General features: G+C 42.4%; 1 protein-coding gene across 1 annotated transcript; it reads right to left on the minus strand.

The window, feature by feature from the left end:
- Positions 1 to 573: 573 nt before the first annotated feature.
- Positions 574 to 25,247, minus strand: ALDH9A1 (aldehyde dehydrogenase 9 family member A1). Its single transcript, XM_044004103.1, has 11 exons — positions 24,794 to 25,247; positions 22,638 to 22,783; positions 17,924 to 18,053; positions 16,207 to 16,341; positions 14,785 to 14,981; positions 13,323 to 13,463; positions 11,327 to 11,515; positions 7,275 to 7,362; positions 4,121 to 4,262; positions 2,346 to 2,458; positions 574 to 1,938 (listed from the first exon to the last, which is right to left on the minus strand). Exons 1-11 carry the CDS (start codon positions 24,975 to 24,977, stop codon positions 1,844 to 1,846), a joined length of 1,560 nt encoding a protein of 519 aa, XP_043860038.1. The 5' UTR covers positions 24,978 to 25,247; the 3' UTR covers positions 574 to 1,843.
- Between the last annotated feature and the right edge of the window lie 36 nt (positions 25,248 to 25,283).

A 25,283-nucleotide genomic window follows, 5' to 3' on the forward strand; every position in this document is an offset into this window, starting at 1 on the left:
ACCAGCTGTGGCCCAAGCCTCTGCCAGACCCATGCTGGCCAGACCCATGCTGACCACACCCATGCTGAAACAAGAGCAACAGAAGCAACCAGATGAAGAAGAGGGCAGGAAGTCCAGAGAGCCAAGCCCCCCGAGTGCTGCTAACTAGCAGTCACCATGAAGCCTGGTCCCATGATGAGCCTGAGTGGAGTGAATGATTTTGCTCTTGCCCTCCCTCCTTAAGCTCTGGTTTAGCTCTGGACTCCTACCAACCTTCCCAATCTATTCTGTCTCCATGGTGTGCAGAGGCAGGGGCTTTGGAACCTCTCCTCAGGGCCCTGCGAGCTGAAAGATAAGTCACAAGGAGGGGCAGCTAGGTGGTGCAGTGGATAGAGCACCAGCCCTGGAGTCAGGAGTACCTGAGTTCAAATCCGGCCTCAGACACTTGACACTTACTAGCTGTGTGACCCTGGGCAAGTCACTTAACCCCAATTGCCTCACTAAAAAAAAAAGATAAGTCACAAGGAGCTTTCCCCTTACATTTTCAAAATGTTAAAATTGGGCAAAAGAAGGCAATCTGCCCCAGCACATGGATCTGAGATATGCTTTTAAATTTTATTTTTCATGATGACCAGACAGGCTATTGATCAGGACAGAAGCTGAACTGGGACTTTTACACAAGTAGAGAAAAAAAAACAAAAACAGGATCATTAACGATTAGAAAAAAAGTACTCTTGAACAGGCTTCACATAGAAGTGAATACTCCACCACATAACTATTTCTTCTTCCTACATCAGCATCACAAAAGGAAAACAAAGAAAACTCAGGAGAGGCCAAGAATGTCAGGACAGCCATCGAGGACCATCTGTCCATCAGCTCAAGTGGCCTAAGCAGAAGGCACAGTGTCTGCATGTCTAGTGAAAAAAAGCTTCTAAAATCACCCTGGAATCAAACCAAGAGGGAGGACTGTGGGAAGTGGAAAAAGAACAGCACATTCACGGCTCCCAGGGCACACTTCCTTCCAAGGAATAGGCTAAATGAGGTCCTGAACTGGTACAATGGTTATTTCTGGCTCTCTCTCTCTCTCCTTCTCTTTTTCTTTCTCTCTCTCTCTCTTTTGCCCAACATATATATTTGAATTCGGATAAGCTAGATGTTCATGGGATGCAATTCCACTATGATTCATCTGCTTCAGCTCAATCTGACCGTTTCATTCTTACATGAACATACAAAAACTTTCTACCTGCTGGTCACAGAAGTGGCTAAGGGTTTGCCAGATGAGGATATTTCAAGAAGGAAGCCAAAGAGACTCCTATACTGGCTCTGAAAGGAAGCAAAGTCTTTCATGCAACTGGTGTTAAAAACTCTGTCTGACCTAAGCCTTAACTGTACTAAGCAGGAAAAGTGACTTTACCTACATTTTAATAAAGCTGTGTCCAACAACGGAATGAGACTAAGATATTTAATAAAAATAATCACTAAGCAAAAATATCACCTTTCTAACTTTAAAACAGGTTAGGCAGAAACAACAAACACCACTGATAGATCTAATCCCTTTAAGTTCTAGGTATTCCTACTCTCCTAGAGAGAACAAAGAGTTGGCACTTTAGGGTGTTGTAGAGATTTACACTGAAGAAAAATCAAAGTTCTTTTGGTTAATCTGTAGAAAATGTTATTACATGTTTTTAACAGGGAACTGGGATGAGAAAAGAGAATCACTCAATTCTCTCCTCTTGAAGGACCAGAATTCCAAAGGCTGAACAGGCCTGGGTCCCAATTAGCTTTCAGTTATGTTTGGTGCCAAGATGTTCATCTTGTGACCCCACCACGTGGTGCTGTTTTCACAGATCTTTGCCTCAGCTCATCAGAATACAGACTCCACATCACCCATCTCGACACAGACGGTCTTCAGCTGTGAATAATACTCAATTGTCACACGCCCATTCTCTCTGCCAAATCCTGAATGAAAGAAAATGCCAAGTGATTGGGGGTGGCACATCACTTAATAAATGTTTTTGTCTGACAGTACTGTGCTACAGGGCAAGTGATGTTCCAACAGTTTTGTGCCTATGACAAGGAATGTTGGCCAGTATTGGTAAAGATTTGATCATGGTGGAGATGATCCTTTGGTCTGTGTACTACCATCATCTGTAAAGAGAGAGACAGAGAGACAGACAGAAGGAGAGAGACAGAGACAGAGGGAGACAGAGACAGAGACACAGATTGTGTGTGTGTGTGTGTGTGTGTGTGTGTGTGTGTGTGTGTGTGTGTCCGCGTCTCTGAGTTCTACAGTACTGAGGTGCCAAAAGCCCTTAAGTGTCCCTAGAATCCCCTTCATTCTTCCCTTTTTGGCCTGCGATCCTCACCTGACATCTTAAAGCCACCAAAGGGCAATTCCACAGGGCTAACATTGTAATTGTTAATGTAGCACACTCCAGCTTGAAGCTCAGCTGCCACTCGGTGAGCCCGCTGGATATCCCTGCAGGGAAAGAAACAATTATCTATTACTTTCAGAGATCAAAGTTTGCAAGCAATCAGCGGGTTTCAAAGGTTATTTAGCCAGGAGAATAACTGAGTAAGAAAACCCAGCTATCATTTCCAAAACAGTTCTAAGACCTTTATCTTTTGTGCAAAGTATAGAGGGGTTTGGGGTTTTAGGGGCTCACCTCGAAAACCTTCATTGAAATCAATGGTGGCATATCCAGATAGTGAAGCATGTCTCCCTTTGTGAAATAATCTCAATGTTGATATAGCAGAGCAAAATCTGAGGCCTAGGAACTCATCTTGCTCAAATCACAAATCCAAAAAACTTGAAGTCCCTATACACACCCCAATTCAATGGGAGGAATGCTGCTCATCTCTAGATCATCAGAAGCACACAACCTAATGCTAAGTAGAAAAGGACCGTGAGAAACAGCCTACCCCTAATTAAGAACCCTCCTGGCACCCAGGCTCACCACCAAGGTGCCACCTTTAACACCCCTCATTCATTCTCCATATCCAATCTGGTGTCAAGTCCTGTCAATTCTACCTTCTTAACACCTCTTGCACATGCCCCTTCTACCTTTGGATGCCATGTGGACTATTCCAATGTCCCTTCTGACTGATCCCCCTGCCTCATCTTTCCCCACTGCAGTCTATCAGCTGCCAAAGAGAAAGTCTGACCATGCCACCCCCTTATTCAGTTAATTCCTGTAGTTTCCTATTACCTCAAAGATCAATTATAAAACCTTTGTTTAGCATTCACATTCTTTCATAATCCCCCCCCAAGATCAATTATAAAACCTTTGTTTAGCATTCACATTCTTTCATAATCCCCCCCCTCCTTACTTACTCCTTCCTCCCTACCAAATACTCTATGATCCACTGACCTCCAGGCTATTCCTCATACATATACTCCATCTCCTGAGGGTGGAAATGCACTCTCCCCTATCTCTTGTCTCCTGCATTCCTGGCTTCTTTCAAACCCCATCTTAAACCCCACCTTGTACTTCAAAAAGCCTTTCTTGAACCTCCTTCCCCTTAATTCTAGGGCCCCCCTTCTGTGGATTATCTCAAATTTATCCTGTATATATTGTTTGTACACAGCGCTTTGCATATTGTCTCCCCAATTAAACTATGAGCTCCTGGCAAGCAGGGGGCTAGCTTTTGGCCTTTCTTTTTATCCCCAGAACTTAGCACAGTACCTAGCATGCACATAGTAGGTGCTAAATAAATCCCTAATGACTGAGTGATTCACAGTCAAACAGCTTATCCTTGTTCTCATGTTTGCTAAGAAAAGAATTTTCGGGGCAGCTAGGTGGCGCAGTGGATAGAGCACCGCCCTGGAGTCAGGAGTACCTGAGTTCAAATCTGGCCTCAGACACTTAATACTTACTAGCTGTGTGACCCTGGGCAAGTCACTTAACCCCAATTGCCTCACTAAAAAAAAAAAAAAGAAAAGAAAAAAGAAAGCAAAGAATTTTCCCTTTGCATAGTTCTGACGCTAGTCCTAAACTCTTAGCTCCTCCTGACAAACACGGGGCATGCAAACTAAAAAGAAACGCCCCTGGAGAGCTGAGAGCAGGGGCATTTGGACAGATACCCCCACCCCACTGGCATGGGACAGCTTTTTTCCTGCTGCCTGAAAAGCCAGGCCTACCTTGTGAAGACACCAGCAGCAAGTCCAAAGGTGGTGTCATTTGCTCTCTCAAGGACCTCGTCCTCTGTGTCAAAGGGCAAAATGGACATGACTGGTCCAAAGATCTCTTCCTTCACACAAGTCATGTCATCTTTGCAATTCCCTACAAGTGAGAAAAATGTAACAAAAGCAAATGTTAGTGAATTGGGAACTGTTCCTGATATCTGATAAAATTTTTCTTTGTTGTTGAAGAAAGAAGTCTTTATTTCCAGCTACATACTTCTTTATCTAATATGAAAATCTGTAATAAGTTTTATAAACTTACAAAACAGATAAATGAAGGACTAATTATTCGCTTTATGATGAAATTCAATAGAGTTCCTTTACATATTAAGCTACCCTACTATCATTACTGAACCTACATAGGCATAAACATAGACAGTGATTTAGAGCAGGGATTGGCAAACTACCACCCAAGGGACAAATCTGGCCCACCTCTTGCTTTTGTACAAACAAAAAACAAAAACAAAAAAAACCTTCCTAGCTCAACTGTCATATACAAGCAAGGCTTGGCCCAAAATGAAGACTGACAACTCCCGATTCAGACAGCAATCTTCTCACCAGCCCTTGTAAACCAATGGTGCTTCAATACAACCTACAGCACAAAAACTGCTACTGTCCTTAATGAAGATGCTGTAAGCTAAGTGCTTCATTAAGAGACTTCTGCTCCCAGGAGAAAAAATTAAATTATAATTAGTTTAGGTCCAAAGGATTTTAATACCTTCAAAACTCATAATCCACATGACAACTATTAAACAGAATATTTAATTAACCAAAACACTTCATTATCCCCCCACTCATGGCAGATAATAATGCATACTATATTACCAGATTGTCCAGCCAAGAGTGAGCTCTGCAGACCAGAGCTGTAGTATGATAAAAAGGAATGAGGGGAATGAAACATGCTGCCCACCTCCAGACAGAGTGTTATGGACTCAGGAATGCAGATGGAAGCAATTTTTTTTAAAAAGATGTGGCTAATGTGGGCATTTGATTTGCATGATTATGCATGTTTGTAATGGGTTTTATTTTTCTTGCTTTCTTGATGGGGGGAGAACAGAAGGGAAGGAAGACAATTTCGATTTGGAAATAAAACTGAATTTTAAAAAATATTTTAAAGGAAAGAAGGAAAAAAAAAGAGAGGATAAAACAGTAATGAAACACTCAGGAAGCGGGGAGGAAAAGCCAGCCCAATTCTTGCCTAAATTTTAACTCACCAAAGGGAGTAGACCTTTAACCAGAAGTAAAAATGACCTTTAGTCACCTAGGAATCTCCAGGGAAGAGAGGCAGGCTTAGGCTACTTCTACATTAAGGACTTTTCTTAGCCCTTAGTTCTCAGTTTTTAACCATAAGTTGAGAATGTCATTAGGATATGGCCTACTTTCAAGGTTAAAGTATACCTGTAAGATACCTGTGTCCTGGTCTTTACATCTGTTTTTTTTAAGTCATTCTTTCAAACGCAAAAAAAAAAAAAATCACCACCCCAGAATTTGTTAAAAATCAGCTTGCTCTTTAGGACAAAGTCTATTAATGCATTGTAAATTTTTATTAGTTCCAGAAATACATGGTTGGGGCTGTTTCCTGGTGTGCGAGAGTACATGGTCAGTTTATTGTGCTTAACAACGACAAGATACCAAGTAGAAGGAAGAGGTGGGCAACTGAATTATCTTGTAAAATTATATTACAATCTTCAAAAACTCAAAATCAAAGGTCTTCTTTTCTGAGCCTGAAGATAACTAAACTGGATTCAATGAAACAATATTTCCACATTATAGTGACCTCGTATCTTATTCTGCATACTTTTTTTCTTTTTGGTGGGGCAACGAGCGTTAAGTGACTTGCCTAGGGTCGCGCAGCTAGTAAGTGTCAAGTGTCTGAGACTGGATTTGAACTCAGGTCCTTCTGAATCCAGGGCTGGTGCTCTATCTACTGCACCACCTATCTGCCCCCCTGCATAAAATATTTAAAGCTTTCTTGTGCTACTCTCTTTAATCCTACTCTCAGGAAGTTGTTGTGAAGATCAAATAAGATAATATTGTAAAGCATTTATTAACACAGTTCCTTGCTGTTGTTGTTGTTGTTGATCCTTCATTCTCGAAGAGGACCATGACATGGGGATGATGTCATGACTTCTAGTGAATTGAATTTAAGTGAGGAAGGGCTGTGCAAGGTCACCAACCTCACTCTCTCTTCCAGAGCCAACTGGGTCCAGTGGCAAGATATGCCTCAGGACAACTGGAGATGGCCCTGGATGTTTTAAGGCAATTGGGGTTAAGTGACTTGCCCAGGGTCACACAGCTAGTGTCTGAGGTGAGATTTGATGGAGCAGACAATAAAATTCCACAGATTTGAACTCAGGTCCTCTTGACTCCAAGGTCAATACTCTATTCACTATACCACCTAGCTACCCCAACAAAATGCCTAGAACATAAGAAGCCCTAGATAACTATTAGCCATTATCATTATTGTTGTTATCTCTCTTCACTTCGTATAAAATGCTCTTACTTAAGGATGAAAACCCTTAAAGCAGGACCTGGCAATCAAAATTAATTTCAACATGTGTTAAACTGACATAGCTCCTTGTGGCCCCCACTTTTTGGCAGAGAAGTGAAGGACTGTAGGGGAAGCAAAAGACACCTTTTCAGACATGACCAATACAACACAATCTAATTCTGGGACCTGCAGGCACCATACCTGCTTCAAGCATACCACACTTTAGAATATTACAAAAAGTTTTTTTTGTTTTTTTCATTTGGTACAAGAAGGGCTTATTTTGAGGGTGTGGTAGGGGTAATAGAGAGATGAGTGATAATGAGGCAAAAAGAAAAAAAGATCACCCACAATACGTTTTTAGAAAGAAACTAGAAAGCAGAAGGAAGTTCCGAAGACAATAGACAAGAAAGGCAGTGTTGGAATTGCCATGTTTAATGTTATATTTTTAAACCAATCTTTGTATAACAGATTCATGGCTTTGTACCAAATGCTCTTTTTTTTAAGGTTCTCTAAGTTTACGGTAATGCTTGTGTTTGTTGATGATTTTCTAGTTTATAATTTTTTTTCCCAAATAGAATAAGTTTCCCTACAATGCTGGATTGAAAGGGCAACAGGACCTACCTAGTATGCAAGGTTTCATGTAGTAACCATCCTTCAGTTTGGGATCCTCTGGCACATACACATCTCCACCACACAACACTTTAGCACCCTACAAACAAAACCAGTATTTATGGTATGTAAACACAAGACCATAACGTGAAATTCTTCCCAGGTATTTCCAAACCATGCTGCCTGTGCTTAGCAAGGGAGGCCTAAGACAGGACCCAAGGAGACATTTCCACAGGAAACACAGATGAGAAGAGTGTTAGGATACCGGTAGAGTTTACTGACCCTCATTCTTCACAATGACTCATCTGGATCCTTTCCTTACTTCTCTTCAAGGACCCAGTTGTAAGCACCCCCCTCCACCTTCAACACACAAACACCCTTAATAGAAGATGGTTTCAGATTCCAACTTAACTAAGAAGACTGAGGGGCAGGGGCAGCTAGGTGGCACAGTGGATAGAGCACCGGCCCTGGATTCAGGAGGACCTGAGTTCAAATCCGGCCTCAGACACTTGACACTTGCTAGCTGTGTGACCCTGGGCAAGTCACTTAACCCCAACTGCCTCACCAAAAAAAAGAAGAAGAAGAAGAAGAAGATGATGACTGAGGGGGCAACCTTAACCCGACTCACCTTACAGCTGAGAGATAAAAGTATCCCTATTCCTTTCAAAGCTCAATCCCATTATCTGTACCCTTGATCCATTCCCCTCTTGCTTCCTTTAGGAGCCTAAGCTGGTGACCATCCCTTCTTTTCCCACCCATCTTCCATCTCTCCCATTCCATGGGCTTCTTGCCATCTGCCTATCACCATGCTAATGTCTCCTCTACCTAATAAGGAAAAAAAAAAGCAATCCTTTCACTGCTCCTTACACTCTAACCAGCCAGCAGCTCGTGGCTTACCTCCCCTTCAAAGCCAAACCTCATGAAAAAGTTTTCTGGATCTGATTCCTCTGCTTCCTTACCCTTTGCAGTGTGGCTCCCACAGCCATGTCTCCTGAAGCCACAGGCAGAGAGTTCATTGATGACCCCTTAGTCACCAAAACCACCCTCCTTAGCCTAACTGTGGCACTTACAGTAAAAAGATCCAGAGCTGAAAAGGACCTCAGAGACCATCTCATCCAAGCCCCTCATTTTACAAACGAGAAAACTTGGGCCTAGGGAAGTTCACACAAGCAGCGAGTGTCAAAGACAGTATCTGAACCCAAATCCTCTGCCTCCAGAGCCAGTTCTAATGCAGACCAACTTCTGCTTCTCTTTCTGGATACTTCCCATTCCTTCTGCTCCTTAGATAACCACCTTTTCCTGCTTTGTCCACCCCTCTAGCCACTGCCTCAATGGCTCCTTGTCCTCTTGCACATGCGCTAAGATGGGCATCTGTGCCTACTTCTGTCCTTGACTTTCTTCTCACTTGCTCTGCCAATGTCAAGAGAAACAGGGAGTTCTGGAAGGATGAAGGCTTCAGTAGCCCAATCTCTTTACAGAAGGGACCATTATTGGTTTTGTCTTTGTTTCACACATGGCATGTATTTAATAAATGTCTTTAGTTTGAGCCAAGTTGAGTTTGAGGTGGCCATTAGATGCATGTATAGGTAGAGATGTCCGATATTCGGTTGTCAATGCTCAAGAAAGAAACTGGGATTGGATATACAGATCTGGGAATCATGGGTACAAAGAGATGACTGAACCCATGGAAGCAGATAAGAATGCCAAGTGAGTGAATGAATATCAAAAGAGAAGAGGAGAGAGCCCAAGGCAGAAACTGGAGGGCAGACATGCATGGGCATGTAGGAGATAAAGTGTGTACCCTACCCAGACAGCAAAGAGAGATGTTTAAAAAAATACACCTAGGGGAAAAACTCCAGTATTAAGCACTTTTATAATTCCCATTTCAAAGATGAGGAAACTGAGGCAGAGAAGAAGGGTCTTGCTCAGGTTCAGAAAACCAGTAAGTGTCTGAGGTTGGATTTGAACTCAGGTCTTCCTGACTCTAGATACAGTGCTCTATCCACCGCACCATCGAACTGCACTGCACTTTGTCTCTGCTGATCCACATGGAGACATGAAACAAATAAATGGCAATGACCTATTTCTGGCAAAATCAGCACATGGAGCATTGCTAGACTAAAGAGCGGCTTGGGCTTTAACAGCATGTTTCCTCAGAAAAGTTAATATATTAAAACCCTTCCACCATCTGCTCCATAATTTGCTATCAGAAAGAAACCACATGGGCAAAATTTCAGTCTTTTAACTAAATGGATTCTGAAGGAAGCAAGAGATCTTCTACAAACAAAACCAGAAATGAGTAAGCAAACTGAGTTTGGAGGCCTCAGTGAAAGGCTCTCAGATGATACAGGGTAATTAATGAATAGGACTCCTTCCAACACCACTGATGTCGGGAAATCGCATTGCTAGAGGTGAAAATAACATAGGGGGCATTTCCAAAGCAAGGAATCCCTCTTTACCTCACCTCAAAAGTGCACATATGCCCTCTCTGACCCTCTTGAGGAGATCAATACGAGGATGCATCCACATCTCCACCCTACACAAAGCCTACACACCACCCAGGGGGGCAGCAAATGGCCACAAGCCCAAGAATTCCTGCCCCATGCCCAGTAACTGGATGTCCCTGAAAAGTCTGAGCCCTGCCCACTCTTGGACTCACTCTACTTCTGATCATTCTAGCATTTCCAAGTTCTGGGACCGCTGAGTACAAAGGAGTCATTTTTCTTAAATGAAATCTTGGTTTATGTATATTTTTATGTATATTGATAGATCATTTCCCAGAACAAAGCCCTTCAAATCCCATACCTCCAACCTGTTAGGATTTGGTCAAATTCTGATTCTATCATTGAGCATATTCCAGCTTCTGTCATCCCTAAGAATCCATCCATTGAGGAGCATTTATCAAGAGCCTACTATGCGCCAGGCACTGGGCTAAGTGCTGGGGATACAAAAATCACCTTCTATGTCTTCTTTAACAAGCTGACTCTAGAAGGAAGCTCATCAGATGCAGAAATCTCTATGCAGCATCTCATTCTGAAAGCTACACTGAGCAAAATAGAAGCACTGACAGAGAAGACTACAGAAGACTTGCTATCATTAATGTATCAGAAATGTTCATGTCTATTTTTTTTCATATTTTATTTTTTTTAAATAAAAGTACTTTAATATTTTCCAGTTACATACAGAGACAGCCCTCAGCATCTGTTCACATAAGATTCCCAATTTCAAACCCCTCTCCCTCCCCCCTCCCCCAGACAGCAGGCAATCCGATATAGGCTATACATACATACATACATATATATATATACATACACATATACTTATATACACATATACACATTCAATTATTAGTCAGTTGTCTGGAGGCACTGCCATCTGGTGGCAGCTTTCAGAAGTGCTAGGCCAGAAAACAGGAAGAGAGGGACTGGGGCAGGACACCATGTACTAGGTGGCCCAAAAGTCACAAAGTCATGAAGGGGTTTCATGTTTCATAACTCCTTTATTTTTCATTTTAAATTTACAATACTATAGCATCATATGCTATACATATATATAGGATATATGTATATATAATAGAAATAATAATTTTCAAAAAGTTATTAAAACATCAGACCCTTCATGACTTTTGGCCCACCCTATACACATGTTGGGGGTGGGGGGAGCTAGGGGGACGGGACTGCACTAAGTCTGAGGGAAAGAGACAAATGAGGCCAGTTTTGTCTCCCCCGAAGTCATTTAGGGCAGAGACCCAGGCTGGTGAGTTGCTCAGACAGGGAAGAAGCTGAGAAACTTTGAGATCCAGCCCCACCAGGAAGCTACCATTAGAGGAGAGGAAGTCAGAAACTGAGCAAGAAGGGAAAATAATAAAGAAAAAAAAGACAAATAATCAAAGATCTCAGGAGGATAAAAACCTAAAGACTTTGAACATAAGTAGATTTATAAACAGTGTATGGGGAAGAACGTTTTATAGGCTTAGATTAGTAATAGAAATAAATGTATAGGAGAACCAACTATTTTAATACTTGGCAAGAAAAGATGAGATCCACATTCTCCTTATTTCTTACCTGGCTCTTTGCCTGTTCGATGAACCCAAGGACACGTTGTAGATGTGGTCGGTTGATGAGGGGGCCCATTCTTGTGTCTTCCAGAAGGGGGTCCCCAATCTTTATCTTTTGGGTTTGTTTTACCACTTCCTCTGTGAATTTATTCAGAATTTCTTTTTGCACAAACACTCTAGTGCCATTACAACAAACCTGGGTCAGGGGGAGGGTTCGGGGAGAACAAAAACAAAGAAGATAAATTATATAATTTTTTAAAAACCTTCTAAAAGATGAAAAGCCTAAGATGAAAAATGAGGACTCTTCCCATCCCTGAGAATTTTCCAATACTGCTAACTATGCAGATAACACCCAGAAAAACGCATGGTGCTTTTTAGACAGATAAACCTCTTCTACTGGGTTTATGACTTGTCTGAGCTGAGATGTTTTTTTAAAGTCATCATTAGATCCATGTCACTCCTGTCCCATGGCCTCAGACTGGCTATATTGGGGTTTTCTTATATATACTTTGTAACAACCATTTGGGGCATGGGAAGGGGGGGGCAGCAGGGAGGAGCTAGCCAATAAAAATATTAAGAATCACTGATTTCAGGGGCAGCTAGGTGGCGCAGTGGATAAAGCACCAGCCCTGGATTCAGGAGGACCTGAGTTCAGACCTGGCCCTAGACACTTGATACTTACTAGCTGTGTGACCCTGGGCAAGTCGCTTAACCCTCATTGCCCTACCCCACCCCCCCAAAAAAATGAATCACTGATTTCTCTTCTCCCAAGAGGTGATGTCACTTGTCTTAAATCTTGCTTCTGTTTCTGTTCTAAGGGAGAATCATTTTTTGAACTGAAGGGGCCAAACAAAAAGAGCTAATAGGGGATCAAAATCCAACATGAATAGGGAGAGAAAAGAGAACACCCAAATACACTCCAGGCCAGGACAGTGGTAAAGCTGAGAGATGTGAGTGCCGAGCTATTTTAAGTAACCTTTTGAAACTTCATGGTGCTCCAGAACCAGAGCTGAGCGAATGTCCCAATTTTCACAAGAGAAGGATCTGTGAAGTATAAGCCGGTGAGCCCAACTTTGATTCCTGGCAAAATTACTGGACATGTTATTACAGGCATGGTTAACGAGCATCTTTAATGTCTCACAAAGGATGTGGTGATCACAGAGTTACTCCAGCTTCATCGAGAATAGGTCAGGCCAGATTAGGTTCATTTCTCTTTTCTGACCAGGCTACAAAACTGAGCAATGAGGGTAATGCTGTAGAGCTTAGCAAGAATTTAAGAAAAGAATTGATCAAAAAAAAAAATTTTCTTGTGCTACTTGTATGGACAAGATGGAAAAAAGTGAGTTAGGCAGCAGTAGAATTAAATAGTCAGATTTGGAATCTGATGAACTTAATGGTTCCATGTCAACTTGGAAAAAGGACTCTAATGTGGTGCTTTGCTATTGGACATTTTCATTAGGCATAGATGGTATATTGATCAAACTGTCAAATGACATAGAACTAGGAGAGATAACTAAGAGAGAGAGAATTGGGACTCAAAAATCTTGACACGATAGATGACTTCAGATATGTGAAGGACTGGGATGCTGAAGGAAGGTTAGACTTCCTCTCCTTGGCCCCAAAGGGCAGAACTAGGAGCAATGAGGAGAAGTGATAGGGTTAGAATTAGATTCCTAACAATTATACTTACCCACAAGTGGAATGGGAAGCCTTAGAAGGCAGGGGATGACCCCTCACCAGAGACCTTTTATCCAAGGCTGGGCGAGCACTTGTAGGAACAATATAGAGAAAATTCTAATTCCCCTCTAGGTTGTGGTGATATGACCTCTTAGTTCCCTGACATTTCTGAGACTTAATACTTCACAGTTATCTGTCTCTAAAGTCAAAGCAGGTGGGCTTCCTTGTCACACCCCCTCCCAGACAGGAGCTTGGCTACTGCACGACTGTTCTCGGCACAGAAGCACCCAGTGGCACTTCCCTTTTTCATGGGGGAACATGTGTACCTCGCCTTGAGTGAGGAAGTTGGCCATCATCGCTCCCTTCACAGCATTCTCCATATCGCAGTCCGAGAAGATGATGAGAGGAGATTTGCCTCCAAGCTCCAGGGTGACGGGTTTGATGCCTTTAGAGGACAACTCCATGATCTAATACAACAAACATAAAAAAGTCAGCAGGGAATCCCCTTTCCTCCTTTCGCCGGCCTCCTCCCACAGGCCTTCTCCCATATGTACTGATGGCTGGTCCTCTGAGCCCACAGAGTTCTCTGCAGCTCCTGACCTGGACCTCCTAGAATCCTTGGTGTCCTTCAAGATCCAGCCCAAGTCCCACCTTCGGCAGGAGGATTTTCCCAGGCCCCCTCGCTGCTAATGTCTTCCCTCTGAGATCCTTTCCCTTTATACCGCTCCTCTTTTTTATCTAGTTATTCACATTCGTCTCCCTTCCTGCTACCGTCCCCCCCACTGGAATAGGTGCTCCTGGAGAGCAGAGATTGTTGTTCTCTCTCTGTATCCCTGACACTACGCATAGCACCTGGCAGGCAGTAAACACTAAACAAATGTTTGTTGACTGACTGTTCTTGGACCACAAGCTTACTTAAAACACATCCTTTTCCACTGATACTTAATACCAAATATTTATTAAACTTCTAAATTAGGAAAGAAAAAAGACTACCTTAATATGCATGACTGATTTTTTTTTAAAGCCCTTTTAGGGGGCAGCTAGGTGGCAAAGTAGATAGAGCACCAGCCCTGGAGTCAGGAGTACCCGAGTTCAAATCCGACCTCAGACACTTAACACTTACTAGCTGTGTGACCCTGGGCAAGTCACTTAACCCCAACTGCCTCACTTTAAAAAAAAAAAAAGCCCTTTTACAACTAGTAGGTGTGAGGTGGGTTGGAGGACTAAGAAAGGATATAGTGATCACAGAGTCACTCTAGTTTCAATGAGAATGGGTCAGGCCAGATTAGGTTCACTTCCCTTTTCTGACCAGGCTACAGAACTGAACAAGGAGGGTCATGCTGTAGAGCTTAGCAAGATTTTAGAAAAAGAAGAGATAAGTGGGAAGAAGGAGGTTTAGCTAAAAAATGCATTTTTAAAATTCTTCCTTCTCAGGTCCCAGTTTAAATGTAGTAAGGCACTAAGCAATACAGGTAAACACTTTACCCTCAGAAATAATAAATTTCTCCTCTGATACATTCAAACAGAAGGAGACAATGATTTCCACCTCAATTTGGTCCTACATAAACATACCATTTCAACCACCCAGAGTCTGCTGACTGCCTACCTTCATACCATTTAAATAAGACTAGACTTTCAGCCAAAAACACCTCCCCAAAAAAAGCTGGAAAAAAACGACAATCAGAGGGTAAGCGCTTTAGAAAATATGCTAAGTTGGAGAGACCACAGCATCTGATTACACTAAGGTAGGAACCAGGTCCCTGCTGCCCAAACACCCTTCTTAAGCACCTTCTTGCCAGTGGGCACACTCCCAGTGAAAGAAACTTTGGCCACATCACGATGCTGGCATAGAAACTGGCCTGTGGCAGCCCCACCTTGCACCACGTTGAAGAGCCCAGGAGGCACCCCAGCCTCAGTATAGATTTCAGCCAACAGCAACACTGACACGGGCGTGAAAGGAGAAGGCTTAAAGATCATGGCGTTACCTGCATATCAAACAGAGGGACAGCTCTGGTTAGGAAGGATTAGCCGAGAATGCTAGACGTGACTTACATGTTAATTTCCCTTCCATCCACCTTTGTATTAAAGAATACATTTTGCTTTTCTTCCACACCGGTTCTTTCCATTTAGCTCGCTCTCCCCAGAAAGCACAACACTACTCCCTTCACTAACCAAAATCAAGGGGACAACATGGCTCAAAATAAAGGCATGGAGCAATAAAGGCATGGAAACAATTTCAACAGACATCCCCAACTCTAATGCTCTAGATCTGTCTTTTCTATACATTTCTCTAAGGAGAACTGAGCTTCTTTCCCTCCAGATGATGATTTTAAAACCATCTGCCACACTCAACTCCATCGTTTGTCTTGCCCCTCTGCAATCTGATTGGCTTCTGACCTTATCGGTCAATGGAAATTACTCTTGCTGGGATTACCAACAAATTCTCAATCACCAATTCGAAGAGCCCTTTCTCAGTTCGCTCTGTAGCATCTGATGCTGGTGCCCACCCCTTTCTGGACACCCTCTCCTCAAGTATTCATGACATTATCTCCTCCATCTTCTTTATAAAACTTCATCCTTGCCCCACCCCCTATGAATGTGTACCCTAGGACTCTGTCCTGGCTCTCTCCTCTTATCTATCACTTCTTTTGGTGACCTCATCAGCTCCCATGGGTTCAACTCTCCCATCTACACCAAAAACACCTAGATCTCTAAAACCAGCACCAGCCTCTCTTCTGAACTCTAGTCCCACACCATCAGCTGCAAGTCCCATCAGTATCTCAAACTCTTAATGTCTAAAACAGGACTTATCTTTTCTCCCAAACCATCCCCTTCTTCCTAACTCTCCTACCAATGGTGAGGGCACCTCCACCATCCTTCAGTCCACATCCCTGGAGTCCTCTTCTACTCTTCCCTCTCATTCGGCATACAGGGACTAAAGAGAAAATTCTCAGCACAGGTGCCAGGTCTCCCATTTACTGACTTACATTCAATAAGAATGTATTGATTTGGGGAAGCTAGGTGGCGCAGTGGATAAAGCACTGGCCCTGGATTCAGGAGTACCTGAGTTCAAATCCGGCCTCAGACACTTGACACTTACTAGCTGTGTGACCCTGGGTAAGTCACTTAACCCCCACTGCCTCACAAAAAAACAAACAAAAAAGAATGTATTGATTTAACTTGAATGTGCTATAGCGTCTCCAACCTTACCACAAGCCAAAGCTGGGGCGGACTTCCAGCTAGCAATCTGGAAAGGGTAGTTCCATGCTCCAATTCCAACACAAACCCCGAGAGGTTCCCGTCTGGTATATCCAAATGATCCACCAGGCAGCTGGACATGCTCACCTGAGAAGAAACACGGAAGGGAAGCTACAACTCTATTGTCTTCCCAGAGCTACGACTCTATTCCCCCCAACATACACCTCCTTGGTTGGGCTGTCTTGTCGATGTTCCCCGAACATAACATCACGCTCATTCCTGCTGCCCTATTGTCTTTCCTTTTGCGTTGGTTCAGCCCACCTCTTAGCCTCAATTCTCCACTTAATCATATATGATCCATCCCTCAAAACCCAGCTCAATTCTCTCATCACACGTGAATCACTCCCAGGTAACTCTAGTCTACACTGATTTCTTTCCTTCCTGACTAAACATGATATTTTGTGTATTAAGATATATGCATTTATGTATATATGGGTGTATGTATATGTGAATATACAAACCTATATGCATGTGTGTATGTACAAATATGCATATGCATGAATATAGATGTATAGAAGAGAGATAGAAAAGGGGAAGGTGGGAGAGATAGGTACATTCTAGCACTAAATAAAGTCTGTCTTATCTTTTTGTTGTTGGGGGGTTTTTTGGGGGGTTTTTTTGGTGAGGCAATTGGGGTTAAGTGACTTGTCCGGGGTCACGTAGCTAGTAAGTGTGGAGTGTCTTGAGGCCGGATATGAACTCGGGTCCTCCTGAATCTAGGACCGGTGCTCTATCCACTGAGCCACCTAGCTGCCCCTTATCTTTTTATTTCAGATATATAAAACCTATCTTTCCCACAAGATTGCAACCTCCTTGCCAGCAGGAACTGTAATACATGCTACTTTTGTATCTTAAATAGTTCTGGTGAGTAATCAGTAAATATTTCCCAAATGACTCAATTTTAATGGTGACAATGGCTAACTTCAACTTAATCTTCATTCCAAAATCCAACTAACTGTATCTTGTATTTAACAGAAGGGGTTGGAGGCAGCTAGGTGGTGCAGTGGATAAAGCACTGGCCCGGAATCCAGGAGGACCTGAGTTCAAATGCAGCCTCAGACACTTGACACTTACTAGCTGTGTGACCCTGGGCAAGTCACTTAACCCTCATTGCCCAGGAAAGGAAAAAAAAAAGTCCATTTAATCTAATAGAAGGGGTCACTGGACTATGAAGAAGGTGATTTATCCAAATATATTCAATGAGTATAGAACCAGGGAGGACATTGCAGATACTGAGTCTAAGGATTCTCACACTAATAATTAGCAAAAACAATTAACACTTTCCTGGTCAGTCAAAAAGTATTCAGAAGAGGGGCAGCTAGGTGGCACAGTGGATAGAGCACCAGCCCTGGAGTCAGGAGGACCCGAGTTCAAATCCAGCCTCAGACACTTGACACTAGCTGTGTGACCCTGGGCAAGTCACTTAACACCAACTGCCTCACGAAAAAAGTATTCAGAAGACACAGCCCACTGTACTTGACACTAACATCTAAGAAGCTTTTAGAGTTTCAATGTGGTGGACCAGAGCACAGGAGACACCAATGAATTTAAAATCACTAAACCAGGTAAGGGTTTCTCAGTGAAAGTCAAAACCTTAACTCCCACTACTATAAATTTATCCCAGAGTTATGGCTTGAGACCCAGTACCTAGTCAACAGCATGATCTTACCTGCCATGGAACCAGCCAAGCCCGCATAGTACTCTAAGCACTGCCAAGAAGTATCAATATCTAAGAGAGCCTCAAAGATAGATTTCCCATTGTTGATGGTCTCCACAGCAGCGATTTCTTCCTTCCGTTCCTTCAGGTAATGAAGAAAAAAGATTGAGAATAACACCTTCTGTCATATTATGCAAAATAAACAAGATATCTAGTTTTTGCAATTAATAAAATTGTCCCTGGAAGAGAATTAAAAAAGCAATAGCAATGACTAAAGGGAAAAAGGTGAAATACAACTATCACCCAATAGTAGTCTACCCCCCAAAAAGAATACTTGTGGGACTGACATCAGATTCAAAATTTCATTTTAGGGTCTGTTAGGAAGAGAAGAGTTAGGAGGAAGGAATATATTCATATGATATATATATATATATACATTATATACATATTCATAAAAAACTGTTAGAGAATTAAAAAAATTAGCCTGGTACAAATTGGCACGGCAACATTCATAAATATTAATCCTTTTAATTTTATCCAAAGGAATTCAGTGGTAGGAATTACAAAGTAATTCTTCCATCATGGTTGGCACATAATACTCATTTGGAGTCCTGCGTATGCCCATTTCTACTTTCCACAAATCCCCAGGGATATAAAAAATAAAAATAAAAGCAACAAAAATGAAAACCTTTAGCAAGATAGGCCCTTCAAGAAAATGCTAAAAGAAAGTGACTAGCCTAAAAAGAAAACTTTGCTTTTGTGCTCAGGAATGTCGCTATGGTACAACATAAAATGGAAGGTAGACTGGACGAATTGGAACAAGAGAAATAAGGCAGCTCTCCATCGCCCTTTGGGTGTCATGCTGTAACACTTAAGAGATAAGAGTATTATTCTGACTCATAGGCAGATAACCTCATTGAAAGAACCCTGATATTAATAAAATAAGCCTTTATTTCAGAGAGATGCTTGGGGTCATTTCCCTGCAGGCAATGAAGCCTACTTTAATCCACTTACTCAATTTCAGGCCCACCTCATCATCCTTTTGCAATATTTGCCCAAAATGTACGTGTTGATGGAAGAAATTTATAGGTTGTGCATCCAATGGCATGGCAGTCTGACATGGGGCCTTCTTCATTCACTGTTTTTCTCAGTGCGAACAGTCAGGCCAAGCTCTTAAGCCATTTAAGAGACTCTGCCACATTACTGGGACACAGTACCATTTGCAACAAGAGCATCTGGAGGACATCATGGAGTTGCTTTGCTATTGGGAGTATGGATTGCCCATGCTCCGTGACAGTGGCCAACACCTTTGCGGAGCATATTTTCTCCTCCAAGGAATTCTCTATGATTAATAGACGCATCCTGACACTTTGTTAGGAGAGCCCTTCTAAGGGTTTTTTTAATCTATCAAATAAAATGCTTTTTTACAGGCAACAGTAAGAACAATCTTATCTTGCATTGGTCCCATCTTTCAATAAACTGTGCAAACACAATGATGCAGTCCCCTGTAGAACACCATCTAAAAAAAGCCTGCCTATCATACTTTTATCAAAAATGTCCCTGATTGGGGCAGCTAGATGGCGCAGTGGATAGAGCACCGGCCCTGGAGTCAGGAGTACCTGAGTTCAAATCTGGCCTCAGACACTTAACACTTAATAGCTGTGTGACCCTGGGCAAGTCACTTATCCCAATTGCCTCACTTTAAAAAAAAAAAAAAAAAAAAAAAGAATGTCCCTGATAGATGCCCAGATTATTTCCTGAAAAACTTTGGTAGAGATGGGAAAATGGATATATATAAACCGGTAGTTACTTTTTTCCTGAAGTTCCCTTAAAATTACGCACTTTCTTTTTTTCTACTAAGTTTAATGTTCAAAGAAATCTTTCAACACTGGTTTCATAGTTATTCTTTGGCACTAAATGGATGTTTACTATTAATTACTGAACCAATCATTGTCAACAAGTGTGCTTGCATGCTGGTTTACAAATTCATCTATTCTAAATCTGGTGAGTAAAATTCAATTTGGCCAACAGCTCATCAATTGTGTGAATTGGTAAAAAATAGTTTCTGAAGCAGCAAGAATAATTGTCAACCATAATAATGTTCCTAAACAGCTGGAGTAAAATAATAACATGTGATGTGATAAAGTTCAACATTAGTGATTGAGTGTAGGCATTCTATTTTATTATGGAAAGGACAAAAAGCAAGAGATTTAGGGGGGGGAAAAGATGAATTAACTTTTTGACTTAGAGGTTATGAGACACCGGAATATTTCCCAGGAGAGTCTGGGAAGTCTCATTCTCTCTGATTTTTTTAAATAAGTTTTCAATTGTCTTTTGGCATCGCTTCAGCCCATTCTGCTCAGAGAGAAGAGAATGTACTTGCTGGGCCTTTGAGATTCTTTCTATCCCTATGTTACCATTCTCTATACTCTTTAGGAAAAATCATTTACCTAAACGATCACAGATGGTTATTAATAGAAGTTTTGATATAATACAACAAAAAAGCAGCTGCGTGTTTCAACATCCTCATCTCCCCCTCCAAAAAAAGGCTGAGGACATAGATAGACTCCCCACTAACAATTCAGAGGGTCACTAACTACAGAATCAACAGGAATCTTTCTACCTTTTAAGGTATAAAGGTTCCCATACCTCACCCCCTACAGAAGTAGCAAAACTCTTTCTACTACCAGGTTCCCTAACACTGTCAGGGCTGTTCTGTAAAATGTTACACCATAAAAGTATGCTTCTGCAACATATTTTTGGGGCAAGTGAAACAAAATTATTTGTAATATGAAACCTCCCTCCCATGTCATAGCAATGCTTTATGGATCATCCTTCCTCACATTCTTTTCATTCTTCCACAGTTAGTTCTTTCCCAATCCAATAACCAGATCTAATCAACCAGTTCTAATACTCTCCACTGTGTTCTCTGAACAACGCTAGAGAGTTTGATGTCCATTTTTCACATCTTGCCCTTCTCCGAACCCTCAGGGCAGGCCCAAAAATCCCTTGGAAGGAAATCATGAAAACACAGTTTAATTTGAAAGGTGTGTCAGGATAGTGAGCTCTGTCCTTAATGAATCCAAGGTTCTAATGCTAGCTTAACTCACAGCTCAACAAAAGCCCAATCCTAGTGGATCTGGAGAGTTCTTGAAAAGGGAATTTCATTTTCCTTTGATACATATTACAATGAACACCAATGTTACTTCTGTTTTCAACTACAATTCTCTCATCTCCCAAAGTGCTGCTGAAATATGTCGTTGTTTTTGTTGTTTTAATGTTAGTCTAATTTTGAAGCTTTTCTTCCTTCTAGCCTGCTATAGAGAGAAATCTCTAATGGCTGTTTTAACATACTCTTTCCTTTCCTTACAGAAATTTCAATTTCCTCTTCCTTGTTCCCATCACATCAGTTGTTATAATTTCTCCCCCCTCACAATTTCCCCTTGAGCCTCTGCTTTCTGTTACCACTTACTCCTGCCCTCTCTTACTATACTTGGAGAAGGCCTTTAGCTGACAGGCCCTCTTGATACCCTTTGTCCTTCCCTTCAAATGTCTACAAAGGGAACTGGCAATCCTGGTCAGCAAAAAATGAGCATGAACCAACAGGGCCATTGGCTCAGTCATGCTGTTAATCATCAACACTGAGAACTCTTGAACATTGAGGGACTCAGATTCTGAGTTCTAGCAGATGAAAGAATAATTGTCAACCATAATAAACAAAACATAAGAAGTCTAGGTGACACATTAAAATTAATTTAAAATTATTTGGAAAGGCAATTTTTGGGGGTGGGGCAATGAGGGTTAAGTGACTTGCCCAGGGTCACACAGCTAATAAGTGTCAAATATCTGGCCACATTTGACCTCAGGTCCTCCTGAATCCAGGGCTGATGCTTTATCCACAGCGCCGCCTAGCTGCCCCCAGAAAGGCAATTTTTTAAAGTATTAAGTACTCACTACTCTATAATGACCCAAAATCAAATGCTCAGCATTCTCATCATGGTGTGGAGGGGAACGAGGGTTGTTAGAGATTTTACCAGTCGATCATAACCTGGGAGGAGGGGGGGGGGGGTCTTGGCATAACAAAAAGACTTCCAGTCCTAGCATCCCAAAGGAGAGGGTCATCAATGAATTGGCCACCAGGGTAATGACTACTTTTTTGGCCACAAAAAGTTGTAGAATCACTCACAAATCCATCAAGGGATTTCAGCCTGCATTAGTAGCAGGTTCCTAAAGAAATCGGGGACTGTATCATTTTGAATGCTATATAAAGCAAATTAAACCAACAGTTCTTATTATCTAGAAAACAGGGCACAAAGATGTGAAGAATGAAAGCATATACATAAATCTCATGAGCTACAACAGATTCATGGAGAGAACAGGACAGGGGAAAAAAAAAAAGGAAGGAGGGCCACTGAGGGTTCAGTGCAATTAAGATGGAAGGGGAGAGGAGCAGAAAACAAGATAAAAAGTACACAAACCACAAGGATTAATTACTATTGAGCAAAGATAAAGATAAACCCAGTTTCTGAAAGAAATGATTAAGTAAAGACCCATTTTATAGCCCTAAGTGATCAGCTGAGCTAGGCAGATAGAACTTCCTGCCCAACTATATTACATGGCATGTAACCTTATGTTAAGGCCAAGGTATCATAAAGAATCAACTGAATAGTTCAAGGGTAACTTTCTAAAGGAAATAGTCCTCTAAAAAGGAATAAAACCAACACACTCTCATTATCCTGGCAGCTTCCAGAAGGATTCGGGCACGCTCCATGCCGGATTTCTTCTTCCATATTTTAAAAGCAGCCTTTGCACTCTGAACGGCCAAATCTACTTCCTTCTCTCCAGAACAGAGGAAAGTAGCTATGACTCGGCCTAAAATGAGAATAAAAAGAAGAGATATTTCCAATGTAGACAATTATGCAAGCAATTTCATTAGTTCAGTGCTCTGGGGAACACGAGTTCAAATCCAGCCTCCGTTAGCTCAGCTGGCTTTCCTAACTGTGTGACCCTAGGCAAGTCACTTTACCTCTGCCTCAGTTTCCTCAACTGTAAAATGAGGATAACAACAGCATCTACCTCCCAGAGTTATTATGAGGGTCATATTAGATATCTATGAAGAGTTTAGCACAATGCCTAGCACACAGTAGGGAATTAATAAATGTTTATGACCTTCATTTCCCTTCCCTTACAAATGTTTCAACACTATCAAAACAGAAGGTCATATAACTGTACAGTATGCAATAATTAACCCCATCCTTTATAGCAGGGGTGTCAAACTCCACTAGAAATGGGGCCGGTACATAACATAGAAAACTACATATTAACATTACCCATGTTCCATTACATTTTATTTAGTTAGTTACATATTTCTCAATTATATCTTAATTATTTCCCAATTTTTAATAATTTTAAATATTTCCCAATTGCATTTGGTCCTCAGCAAGTAAGTCTGACACCTATGTTTTCTAGTACTGAGCTCAACATATGACCTCATGAGCAGAAAACCAACTTGGTGGATTTTTCTGATCCCAGTAAAGGTTTCCTAAGTCCTCCTCACCCTCTCAAGAACTCACTTCTGGCCAACTGTGCCATTTACTCTTCCTACTAAGTCACTAACTACTAAATTGGTATTAATATAACGGTTATTAGATTCAGTTAATTAGCCTACCAGTCTCAGCTAAACTTTGCATCTCCTTTCCAGGCTTCCGAAGCTCCAAGTTCAACAAAGAGTCACTTAATAAAGATTTTTAAAATAGAATTTCAACAAATATTGCACAACCCCTGTGGCAAAGAAAATCTTGTACACAGCACAAAATCGGGGGCTTCCCAGGGCTGTGGTGAGAATCACAGATAATTATGTTCAGGAATCTCTACTACTACTTCTAATTTATTCTTCCTCCCTACAAATGAGATTTCAGGTGTAGTGTCCTGTAAACCTTAAAGTTCGATGTAAACGAGAGCTAAGGCACAATTTACTTTGACAAGCCAATACTTGGGCTCCTCCCGTCCTAACCAGACCCAAGAAACTAACTCTGTCCCTGCCCCTTTCTACACATTGCTGAGTCTAAAAATCTAGTCCCCAGCCTCAGACTCATTACCCCCAACACAGACCGACCACCCTTCCACAAGGGTTAAGTTGGACTCGGGACTTACAAGGGCACCTAGGAAGTTGGGTGTGAAATGCAAAGGCAGAGTACTAAACCGGGAGTCAACAGGACCTGAGTTCAAATCCGACCCCAGACACTTACTAGCTGGGTGGCCCTGGACAAGTCACTTAACCACTGCCTCAGGGTCTTCATCTGAAAACGGAAGTGATTAGCATTAAGGCCATCTAACTCCCAGGGTGGTTATTAGGGCCGAAATCGAGGAAGGATGCACTGAACTGTGTAGCATGTTATAACCCTTAAATCCACGTTATAATATGCTGGCTATTATTATCTTCGAAGGGTCGTGGTGAGAATCAGTCGAGATCATACCGACTGTTTTAAAAGTCTAAACGCAGCTTTAAAACTACTAACGCTTAAAAACCGTTCAAGACTTGCAGAGCTCGGGAAACAGAGCGCACAGGACAAATACACTGTTTGCTATTGTTCGATCTGGGGCCAGAGGACCCCAGGAGGTCACCAGGAACATTGCATTTTAGAGATGGGAAAACTGAGGCCAGGAGAAGTCTAGGAACTTAGCTAAACTTCAAGTTTGTGAAACTGTATCATCCACTTCATGCACCGCCTCCTGCTCTCCACCCTCCCCTCTCCTCCCATCTCCCCCTCCTCTCCCTTCTCTCTCCTTCCCATCTCGCGCTCCTCTCTCCAGCCCCTCCCCCTCTCTCCCCTCCCCCCTCCGCCCTCCTCCCCTCCCGCTCTCCCCGCGCGTGCCAGTCACCCGTGGCCGGCTCGTAAGCCTCCTCGGTGCCAGAACCGTCGACGGGCTGCACTCGGCTCCCGTCGCGGTAATTGAGGGGTTTCGAGACGGTGAAGCTGCCGGTGTGCATAGCGACGCAGCCGGAGGGCAGAAGCGCTCGTAGAACCACTGCTGCTGCAGCGGGCCCTGCTCGGAGGAACAACATGTGGGGGCGGAGACGGCGGCAGGCGGGTCACTCCTGGACGTCTGGGGGTGAGTGGGTTGAGCAAGGGGCGGGGCGGGCGTTTTTCTAAACCGTCGGGAGACTCCGCCCTCGCGGGGGCCTGGAACCGGTAGATCAATTACGTCGCTGGTATTTACTCCTAGGAAATCCACAAAGGATGGAAATGTACAAACGCCAGGGAGGGGATTTGAGTTACTGCTCTGGTGGTGGTGCATCCTGAAGAAAAGGAGTCAGAAAACGTTGCAAATGCGATGAAACATACTGCCTCGGGAGAGGGGAGCAGATAGC

This window comes from Dromiciops gliroides, chromosome 4, assembly GCF_019393635.1.
Source record: "Dromiciops gliroides isolate mDroGli1 chromosome 4, mDroGli1.pri, whole genome shotgun sequence".
Taxonomy (NCBI): Eukaryota; Metazoa; Chordata; class Mammalia; order Microbiotheria; family Microbiotheriidae; genus Dromiciops; species Dromiciops gliroides.